The 11,245-nt window shown below is 40.0% G+C and overlaps 1 protein-coding gene and 1 pseudogene across 1 annotated transcript; one reads left to right on the top strand and one right to left on the bottom strand.

Annotated features, from left to right (window-relative positions):
* Positions 1 to 1,607: 1,607 nt before the first annotated feature.
* LOC133742908 (cryptochrome-1) lies at positions 1,608 to 5,806 on the top strand. The gene is made up of 5 exons (XM_062170612.1): positions 1,608 to 2,130; positions 2,639 to 2,857; positions 3,284 to 3,990; positions 4,407 to 5,179; positions 5,511 to 5,806. The coding sequence occupies exons 1-5, from the start codon at positions 1,818 to 1,820 to the stop codon at positions 5,512 to 5,514; spliced, it is 2,016 nt and encodes a 671-aa protein (XP_062026596.1). The 5' UTR covers positions 1,608 to 1,817; the 3' UTR covers positions 5,515 to 5,806.
* Positions 5,807 to 7,040: 1,234 nt separating this feature from the next.
* Positions 7,041 to 9,645, bottom strand: LOC133746505 (nodulin-26-like; annotated as a pseudogene).
* Positions 9,646 to 11,245: the final 1,600 nt, after the last annotated feature.

The following is an 11,245-nucleotide window of genomic DNA, read 5'->3' as shown; positions in this document are numbered from 1 at the left end:
TTTCTTAAAAGTGTTGCTCAATATGCGTACCACAATTGCGTGTTTGGCTTAGGTTAAATAACAACCTATATTTTCCTTTGAAGGCGAAGTTCTTTTGTTAGTTTTTAGACTCTTGTGCTCTAATATTTTTTTGGAGTAGTTTATATACTAATGTAGGTGTAAACCTATGTCTTGTGTTGGCGTATTCATAATTCCAACCTTGTGATTGCTTTCATTTATCCAATGAAGCGTTTTTTTTTTTTTTTGGTTGGTGAACAGTGAACTGTCCAATTTTTTTTTTTTTTTTTTTTGAATAAATGGTAATTCCATTGATAATAGCGCATGCCAAGAAGGCCATTACATACCCATCCGCTGACACATAACAATGGCCAGACAAGACTTCGTGGAGGAGCCACCGTGGTACATAGGATAGACCAACTATATTTGAACTTATCGCTCACATAAAAGCGAGCCTATAAGCTATGAAAAAAACATAGCGAAATAGACAAGCCAAACTACACTCGTTAGACTCCTAATACAAGGAAACATATTGTAATTAGACAAAAGCTAAAAACATAGGTTTGGGCCAAGAGCCTAAACCATAGCCCAAATTTAGAAGCTAATGGACTAGGGTAGGACCTCAGCCCAACAACTCGAAGCCCAATAGGGTAGTCACCCAGGAGATCCCTTCAGGCCCATCATCTGGTTCAGTCCAAACCAACCATCTGCTCCCATCCCCTTCGTTGTACGTCACAATCCGGCCGAGCTCCGGCTGACCCAAGCCGTTCGACTCGTCTAGTTGCGATCCCCACCGCCACGACATCTCTCCGAGCGATTCAACCGTCTCTAGCCACGCCGCTGACCTGCGTCATCACGGAACAAAAAACCATCCCCGATCCGGGTCCTCACAGCCCCACGCACAGCCACCGATAGAAACCCATGGCGCCGCTGGTCCAAAAAAACTCTTCACGGAGATCAATTGCCGGTTTGTAACACCACGACCACCTCCTCACCACCAGCCCAGCCAAACCTTCTGGCAAAACCAGAGAAAAAACTCCTTCGACAGAGTCCTATGGGAAGTAGAGATTGATCTCCCGTCCGGCAGCAAAGCCCAAGACGACGGCGAGGCCGGAGGCCAGCCCGGAAGTCCAGGCGCCGCCGGACGAGAACAAGTTTGCAGAAACGGAGTCCCCGGTCTTAGGGTTTTTTAAAGACAGAGTGGTCGAAAAGCTTGTACGAATTGTGAACTGTCCAATTGAACCGTTTTAAAGGACAAATGTTTATATTATTTATTCAAAATTTAAGCCCTTTTAATATTTATATAAACTGACTCTATATTCCACCCTGTCCAAGACAAAGTATTTGAGAAGGAGCCAGAGACTGGATGACATTTGTTTTGTTGCAGCATAAGATAAGAGAAATATACAAATAATGTAGAAAATAAAAGTTGTGGCTGCAATTAGCCTATCAATTTTGTTGTCTAGCCACTCCCTTGGCACTGACCACTCAGTTCCCTCCTCCAGACCTTTCTCTCTAGCCAAAAAGACCCATTTGTAGCAACAAAAACCAACCCATTTATGCATGGGGAGAAAATTCTGCCAAAAAAGTGGGAAAAATATTTTAATATAAAAAAGAAATCAGAAAAGTAAAAGATAAGGGCAAAAATCCTCATAATACCCAAAAGTGTGAGAAGTAAGGCAAAAGATAAGATTAATTACAACTCCCAGGGTGTGTGCTTCTAGAGAGAGAAAGCAACAGTTAGAAGGGTGTGGTATATAGTTGATATAGAAAAAGCACTTGTTCTGGGTTTTGTTGGTTGGTGAATTTTTTGTTTGGAGATGTCAGGTGGTGGTTGCAGTGTAGTATGGTTCAGGAGAGATCTGAGGGTTGAGGACAATCCAGCTTTGGCAGCTGGAGTCAGAGCAGGAGGAGTTGTTGCTCTGTTTATTTGGGCACCTGAGGAAGAAGGGCCTTATTACCCAGGAAGGGTCTCAAGGTGGTGGCTCAAACACAGCTTGGCCCATCTTGATTCCTCTTTGAGAAGTTTGGGCACTCCTCTCATCACCAAGAGATCTACTGATAGTGTTTCTTCTCTTCTTGAGGTTTGTCTTGCAACTGGTGCCACTCAGCTCTTCTTCAACCACTTATATGGTCAGCTCTTCTTCTTCTTTTCTTATTTGTTTTACTTTTCTTTTTCTTGTGTTGTGTGCAGTCTGCTGCATACTTTTGAGTTTTATAGGCTTTTAGATTTTCTGTTCTGGGTTTGTTGGAAAGAATTAATTTTTTTTTTCCTGTCAAATAAAAAAGGTCGGTGCTTTGATGACTTGTAGATTACTAGCCTCAAGTCTTTGAATAATTTGATCTAAGATCTCTGTTCATATTCCTTTTTGGGGTGATTTACTGTTTGGTAGCATTTTACAATTGTTTGGTATCTTGATTAGTGCAAGAATGTTTATTTGATTGTGTGCTTTCTAGTGGGTACCTTTATAGTTAGAGTGGAAGCAGATTTTTTGATCTGTTCACCTAGCCTACTTGAATTTTCTTAAGAGCAACTGTTCTTGAAATTCATTAACTCCTGTATTTCCATAACATAATTGAGGGAATAAAGTCATAAATCAGCTGTTGCAATCTGATGCTTAGTGTGTCTTCTGTATTTCAGATCCTATATCACTGGTTAGAGATCACAGGGCCAAGGAGGTTTTGTCTGCCAACGGCATAACTGTGCGTTCCTTTAATGCTGATTTGCTCTATGAACCGTGGGATGTTAATGATGTCCACGGTCGCCCATTCACAACCTTTGATGCTTTTTGGGAAAGATGCCTTAGCATGCCATATGATCCAGATGCACCACTTCTCCCCCCAAAGAGAATTGTTTCAGGTTTGCATTTCAAAGTACTCTTGAGCGCTTCAATCATGTTCAAGGATACTGAGCCTCTTATTCTATGTTTTATTTTTACCATAATTTTTTTTAAAGCCTGAACCACATTAATCATTGTGATGGTTTTGATTGGCCATTTTCTGTTAATGGCAGAATGGTCTTCAGGTACTTATATTTTACTTAGGATGTAATTCAAATTTGTTGGAGATTAAGTAGTAATAACAACCGCTTAACCATCAACAGAGAAGTGTGAATACAGATTGAGTTAAAATGCGGGACATATCATCTACTTGTTGCTAAATGTGTGTCAAGAGGTTTTCTGATTCCTCCCATATGCATACTTCTTTCCACAAGATTCCAAGTTATACTTCCATAAAGCATCTTTCATGTCTCAGATCAACATTCAAATGCTCCTAAACTTTTCAGGTGATGCATCAAGGTGTCCTTCTGATACATTGATTTTCGAAGATGAATCAGAGAAGGGAAGCAATGCGTTACTTGCTCGAGCATGGTCACCTGGGTGGAGCACTGCTGATAAGGCTGTTACCACATTTATTAATGGTCCATTGATTGAGTATTCCAAAAACCGCAGAAAGGCTGATAGTAATACAACTTCTCTGCTTTCTCCCCATTTGCATTTTGGGGAGGTAAGTGTGAGGAAAGTATTTCATCTTATTCGGATCAAGCAGTTGCTTTGGGCCAATGAAGGTAACAAGGCTGGTGAAGAGAGTGTGAACTTGTTTCTGAAATCTATTGGTCTTAGGGAGTATTCAAGATACATTAGTTTCAATCATCCTTACAGTCATGAAAGACCTCTTCTTGGGCACCTAAAATTCTTCCCCTGGGTTATAAATCAGAACTATTTCAAGGCATGGAGGCAAGGTCGAACTGGCTATCCGTTGGTGGATGCTGGCATGAGAGAGTTGTGGGCTACTGGCTGGCTGCATGATCGGATACGAGTTGTAGTTTCTAGTTTCTTTGTAAAGGTTCTGCAGCTTCCATGGAGGTGGGGAATGAAGTATTTCTGGGATACACTCTTAGATGCTGATCTTGAAAGTGATGCTCTTGGTTGGCAGTATATATCTGGCACTATCCCTGATGGGCGTGAGTTTGACCGCATAGATAATCCACAGGTGCGAATGTAGAGCTTGGTCATCTTTAACTATTAAAAAGCATGTGCCTCTGCATCTGCAAACTTTTCCTAAATATTAACAATGGAAATCCATGCATGCTTTCTATGCTATATTTTGCAATTAGGCATTTCCAAGATTGTATATAGTTTAATTTCATTAAAACATATGTATATATATATATATATATATATATATATATGTAAGTTTCAGCTGGATATTTTAGTGGTCTTGATGCAGCAGCTATGAATTAAATCTAGTGCACTTTTCTGTCAGCGCACATCATAGGACTACAATTTTTCTTCTCATAGAAAAAGTTTAGACACGGTTTGATTTTTGCCCCTCTTTTCCCGAGAGGATTTATGCGATATTAAAGGTTTTTACTGGTGAACATTTTTTTATTGATTTGATTTCTGCAGTTTGAGGGTTACAAGTTTGATCCACATGGAGAATATGTGCGACGATGGCTTCCTGAACTTGCCAGGCTACCAACTGACTGGATACACCACCCATGGAATGCGCCAGAATCTGTACTCCAGGCAGCTGGAATTGAACTAGGATCAAATTATCCTCTTCCTATTGTAGGAATAGATGCAGCAAAAACCAGGTTGCAAGAAGCATTAACAGAAATGTGGCAGCATGAAAGAGCCGCTGTTGAGAATGGAACTGAAGAAGGCCTCGGAGAGTCTTCTGAATCAACCCCCATTGCCTTTCCTCAAGACATACAAATGGAGGATAGTCATGAACAGGTGAGGAATAACCCTCCCCCTCCAACTCGACGCTATGAGGATCAGATGGTCCCTAGTATAACTACTTCTCTTGTGCGAGTTGAAGAGGAAGAAAGTTCTGTAGATCTTCCGAGCAGAGCCGAAGTGCCTACAAATGTTACTGGGGATCAAGAATCAAGGAGAGACACATTAAACCAAGAGGGTTTTCAGCCTAATCATAACAACACTCCACCACAACCTACTGCCCTAACCCTGCAATTTGTTGTTGAAGATTCCAGTGCAGAATCTTCCAGCAGTAGTAGGAGAGAGAGGGATGGAGGTGTAGTTCCAGTTTGGTCTCCTTCAACTTCTAGCTACTCAGAGCAGTTTGTGAGTGATGAGAATGGCATTGCAACAAGTTCTTACTTGCAAAGACATCCTCAGTCTCACCAAATAATGAATTGGAGGCGGCTATCACAAACTGGGTAAGAACTCTTAAACAATTCACCCAAAATGCATTAGCTTTTCTGAACATGGCTGTAATAAACAGATTGTTGAGTTCTTTGTTATCCACCACCTTCCTCTTGCCAAATCAGTTGAGAAGCTCAGCTTCGAGATACTTCCCTCCAGCCTCTTTACTAACATGGAATATGGTTCTGCTGGTTATGTATGCATTACATAAATTTCTTGAATTGTGTAGTTCTGAAATTATGTATCAGATGTTCACAAAGCAATAAGTGAATGCCAATTTGTTACAGGCCTGCACACAAATTCTTTTTGTATTGCCCTTTTCACTCTATTTTTTTTCTTTTTCAGGTAAAACATATGGCTGTAATAGGATAAAAATTGCTGAGGCATTATGATGCGCTGGCACTGGCATCAAGTCCTATTGATTGGGGAAGCTGAACTTTAATTCTAGACTGAACTCGGACCCCTTTCTCCTCTCCGAGTGACCTCAACACCAGTAGACATCCTGTGTGTGATATGTTTCTAATTAATACAGGCCGCTTATTAGCTATTCATTTCTTGTTCTACCATAATGTAGTTCTATGTATAGAATGTTGTACTCATAAAGGAAGTGAGTGAAATAAGATATGTAGTCATTGAATACACTGGTTTTCTCTTCTTTTCCTTACTACTTCTATTATCATAATATTTTTCACGTTTTCCTTATTGATGTAGTCTTTTAGGTGTAAAACTACACTGGTTCATCAATTTGAAACTGCTCACACAAGTCTTTAATCTTTGTGCATTGTTGAGCTGAAAGAGATGAGCTAGATGATTGAATATTGCATTGAATTTGATATGGTCCTCGTCCTATATGAAAGAAGCAAAATGGAATGGAAGTGAATCTTATTAATTATTATTTTCTTTGTTCAATGAAGGAAATGTAAGACCCATAGAGAGGGGGATAACAAGAATTGAACTCTTGTGAGGATACATGGATGAGAATTCTACTATAAGGGCTATGAGCCCCCATTTGAAGCTCACAAATCTTACCAGAACTACGGATAAGGAATAAATCCATTTTCTTTGGCAGCACCACGTCAACTCTACGACATTGTTGTATTGCCAAATCTCCGACTGAACTTCTTCCTCTTCGTACAAAAAACATGGAAGTTGAGAGGCTTTTTCTCTCAAAACCCTAAAGCCGCCTCCTTGGGAACTGGAGGAGATCCGGGTTTGGGCTCGGGCAGCGCCTTCCTTCCTACAGGGATTGGCGGATCTTCGATGGTGGAACTGGACTGTTGGCTGTGGTGGTGCAGAGTGTCGATAATCCAAGGAGGCTGCTTTTTCTGGTCGATGTTTTGGGTGCAGATGACACCAGAGGCGAGTGACGGATTGTGGCTGTATCCGAGTGCCCGACGTTGGGTGTCCAAATCAAATCCGCTCTCCAAGAGTTTGGGCTGCTATGGGACCCATTTCACCCTTTTGTTGGGCCAGATTTCTCTATGGGCTTGGATTTGGGATCCAGTAGTGCATGATGTTTTGTGCAATTATGTTGTTTCTAGCCCTAGAGATAAGGGCAAAGATTAGGCTTTCCTGGTCTTCTTGCCTACTACTAGGAATTTGGTCTTCAACTACTTTCTTCTTAGTTTTCTCTAATTGTATACCAATTGAGGTCTCTATGCGACTATATTTACTATTTAAAGAGAGGCTAGTAGTAAGGACTTGATTTCTTGTTGTTTAGGCTCAATAAGTGATCGTATGTGTTAACAGTGAGGGTCACCTGTCTTTTGCTTGGCGGCTTGTGCCATTTAGAATTTTGGTATGAGACAATATCTGATGTACGTGCCTTCTGGCCATTGATAAGTAATGAAATTATCTACTTTTTCAAAAAAAAAAAAAAAAAAAATGTTCCGACTGAACTTCATACTAGTGGAAGTGTTTTGTCATTTGGATCAGATTTCACTGGCTCAGACACCCGGAGAACACTATACAATGCAGTAGCAGCAAGCGCCCCGAGAATAGGAGCTAAAAGATAGACCCAAAGATTCTTATAAATACGAGTAACAGCAGCAGGGCCAAAACTCCTTGCTGGATTCATGGAAGCTCTAGTGATTGGCCTGCAGAATCATCGAATGTGTATATGTGTAATTCTCGTCTCATGTGAGTTGCAAAAAATGAGCTAACTAGTAATGTAAGGCGAATGTTAGTATATATCAGTATTGTTCTTCAATGATCCAAATTGTAAAAGATTCTTACCCAGCAACCGTGGCATTGAACAGAACTGTAACACCTATTGCAACTCCAGATAAGTTCTTGCTCTGCTTTTATCAGTCAAGAATGGAGTTAGCAGTGCTTTTTCAAGCAAAATAGAAGGAAAACAAAGTTGATGATACCCTACATACCGCTCTGTGATCAGTGGCTATACCACAAATGGTGAACATCAGTATAAAAGTGGCTATGAATTCCCAGACGAGGGCTTGTAGGTGAGTTGTTGAATCAGAGTAGAGAGTCACCGTCACGTTAATATTGTCTTGAAACAACAGCCTCAGAGTCGGGCTTGCTAGTGTTGCAGCCGTCATCTGTGACAATGATACATAGGTACCTATATAACACCAAGCTTAAAGAAAATTAGAAAAACCAAAAGGTTTTGGACTAGGTCAATGAGATAGTCTGGATTGTCTGGATTTGTCTCGACATGGGGTTAGAAATGGAACACAAAATTTCAACTCATATATTGATCAAAAGATAATGATCTTTACTGGGAATATTACACTTTAAACTTATGACATATTTTTCGTGTAGAAGTCTTGACATGTTGTATATATGACATAGTATAATTTTTCGGAATAGAAGTCTTGCATGTTTGTATGGAAATTTGCGATCAGCAGCCAAGGCAATATAAACAGCAGGATTCAAATGGCAACCAGAGACTATGCCCAACTGTATAAGTAAGTGCCATCAAAAGAAGACCCCATACGTACCATTGCCATGCCCACAGTCGTAAGAGGATGTGTTCTGTTGACAAGAGCAGCCCCACACCCCATAAATACAAGAACGTACGTTCCCACTAGCTCTGCCAACATCTATTCACACAAAGAATTGAGGCATCATGTTACAAATCCTGTCGATGATATATATTAATGTTCCACATCGAAAAAGTAAAGGTCTGATGGTAAAAGTTTCGAAGTTGCATTCAGGAGTTTCGAGATTCAGGTTAAGTTCGGGTTGCTAGCAAAGTTGGTTTACCGATTACTCAGATACTGCTTTTACCATTCAAGTACAGTTAATACCTCTAGAAAACCAAAACGCAGTTTACTTTACAACTCAGTATCTTTCAGCAAAAACCAACTTCTTTTAAAGTCGCATCAATATCAAGCTAGCCCCCAAGTTACAAACAACACCGGTGCAACGAGAGGTGAGTCTCCAACAATCCCAATATAGATAATGGAAATGAAAGATCTCTTGGTTGATAGAAGAAGGATCATATACCTCATGAAAATGAATCCATCAATTACCTTTTGGAAGATTGTTAGAGGAATTTCAGCCGGATCCCATTTGCATCTGCTTCTTCTAAAGTAGATAGCCATTCTCACATTCATGGAAGAGCCACCCTAGCCAAGTAGACTTAAATATTGCATATATATTTGCATGCATTAGGGGAAAGAAAAAAAAAACATTTTGGAGCCGGACAAACATATCATAAGGATATTCTTAAGGGAGAATTTTTCGAACAGTACCTGAACTAAAGGTCACTGTGAATTAATGTGCCTCACTTTACACTAACTACACTTTGGTACCTGGACTATAAATCCCGACCCACTTTTGGTACATGCCGTCAATAACCCCGTTAATCTTATGTCAATTTTCATTTTTTAAAGGGTATTTTGGTATTTTCTTTTCTCTCTCTCTCTCTCTCTCTCTCCCTCTCTCTCTCTCTTCTCTCGGTGTCGTTCTGCTGCCCAGTCACTGTGAAACATGCTTCTTCTTCCCCCCGGTCCATCCTCTTCCTGGAGTTCGATAGCACCAGCGCTGACGCCGTTGCCGTCGCTGACGGAGATGATGACTGCGACAACGATGGCTCCGCTGGAGTCATCATCAAACCCTTCTCTATATTTTTCTCACCTGTCAAACCCAGAAATCAAACCCAGCAACAACCTTTCCAGAAATCAAATCCAGTACAAAAGAACTCATCTTTAATCATGTGAACATATTCCATTCCAGTATTTTAATCCCAATTTTTCTTTCTTCAATCAAATTCAATTGAAAACAATAAATAAAAAAAAGTGTATGAGAGAAGAGTACCTTGTTCGATTGGGGAAGACATGGTGTGGCTATGAAGATGAGTTCATGTGAGAATTGAGATTGGGAAAGTGGAGTAGTGGGGCAGATGAAGATGATCATAATGGAGAATAAAGAAATAAAGGAGAAAGAGATAGGGGAAGGAGAAGACAGAGAAAGAAGGTGCTGGGAAGGAAGGAAAAGCACCAACCCCCCCCCCCCCCCCCCCCGCACAAATTTCTTCTGCGTCTCACCTCTTCATGTTCTAGCCTCCCACCAGACCGCCGTTGCCTCCCGTCGACGACCTCTTCGCCTTTCCAAAGATCTTCGATCCATGGATTCCCGACCCAGAAAACCAACACCACAAAATTTTCTTTTCCTTTTTATTTATAAAAAAAAAAAAAAAAATTTCCAAGGGTGGATCTACGGTCAAGATTGCACCATCACTCTTTTTTTTTCTTTTTATTAAAAAAAATTGACTTTTTGAAGGTGGATAGTTAAGAGACAACTTTACCCTTGAAAATATGTCAAGTGACATGCCAACTAACAGAGTTATTGACGGCATGTACCAAAAGTGGGTCGGGATTTATAGTCCAGGTACCAAAGTGTAGTTAGTGTAAAGTGAGGTACGTTAATTCACAGTGACCTTTAGTTCAGGTACTGTTCGAAAAATTCTCCCTATTCTTTGGGAATTTTATGCGTCACTTTCTTGCACAAGAAATTTGTGTTTTTGTGTGTCATTGTGTATAGTTTATTGAAGCCAGACAAACATTACTTTTTTTTTTTTTTTGAAGAATAGATAATTTCATGAAAATTTTTATTAACACATCCCTAAATACTTAATACACATTCTAATTTTTTTACATTTAAAATCAGATTATATGGGTAAATGAAATGACGTGCACTGAAAAGACATTCATATTAGAAAATGAACTATAATTGGAATATGTTTAATAGCTTTTAATATTGTTATAAATTCAAGTTGAAATCTTTGTCATGAGTTCATGACAAGCTTGATTATTAGCAATTATGGATTACAAAATTCTTATGATCGTTCATATTGTTTCTTGGTAATTAATAGAAAGAAAATAAAACCTAGTATGATATATATAAACCCTAATTGGAATCTTCTTCTACAAGCTTGACTACTAGCAATTTTGCATTACAAAATCCTTATGATTGTATATGTTGTTTCATGATAACTAATGGAGAGAAAATAATAACAATATAGTTATAAACCTAGTTGGGATCCTCTTCATGTGTTCTTGATTATTTTTCAACAATTTTGACTACCAGCAATTTTTTTTTTTTTTTTAGAAGATGACTACCAGCAATTTTGAATAACAAAATTGTTAAGATTGTACAGGTCTCATGATAATAAGTTGACCCAGATTTTGAAAGTACTAGGACCCAGTATTTTCTCTATGCAATGGACCCTCTCTGCTAGGGTTTGAGAGAGCACCGGCCATGGCCAAGCGCCTCTGTACCTGCCTCCATCTTCGATGGAGAAAAATTTCAGCCCTTCCCTTGGGGTCGCAGCTATCGAGTACGGTTCTGTCCGTCCTTCCTGTCTTTTCGTTTCTCTCCTTGAACTCGAGATCGGGGGCTTTTTCTCCCTCTCAACTTGATTCGCATCGGGGTTTGAGGCTATGCTCCGTTCGGCTGCTAACTGAACTGATGGCTATTGGTGTTTGGAAGATTTGGGATCCAGGGCGTTTCATGGATTCTACTGGACCTGGATTGGATCGGGTTCGTCTGGTGGCGGGATGGTTGAGTGAGCGGATCGAGAGGGGCCGTTGTTTCACCAAGCTTTCTGGTGTGGT

This window comes from Rosa rugosa, chromosome 4, assembly GCF_958449725.1.
Source record: "Rosa rugosa chromosome 4, drRosRugo1.1, whole genome shotgun sequence".
Lineage (NCBI taxonomy): Eukaryota > Viridiplantae > Streptophyta > Magnoliopsida > Rosales > Rosaceae > Rosa > Rosa rugosa.
The sequence above is the reverse complement of the archived record's forward strand: the minus strand, read 5'-3'. Positions and strand labels throughout refer to the sequence as shown.

What these genes read in the sequence shown, in the direction of transcription:
- LOC133742908 (XM_062170612.1), top strand. Translation starts at nt 1,818, where the DNA reads ATGTCAGGTGGTGGTTGCAGTGTAGTATGGTTCAGGAGAGATCTGAGG. An exon ending in CTTCTTCAACCACTTATATG is followed by an intron (nt 2,131 to 2,638) that starts GTCAGCTCTTCT and finishes TCTGTATTTCAG; the next exon opens with ATCCTATATCACTGGTTAGA. An exon ending in CCCAAAGAGAATTGTTTCAG is followed by an intron (nt 2,858 to 3,283) that starts GTTTGCATTTCA and finishes TAAACTTTTCAG; the next exon opens with GTGATGCATCAAGGTGTCCT.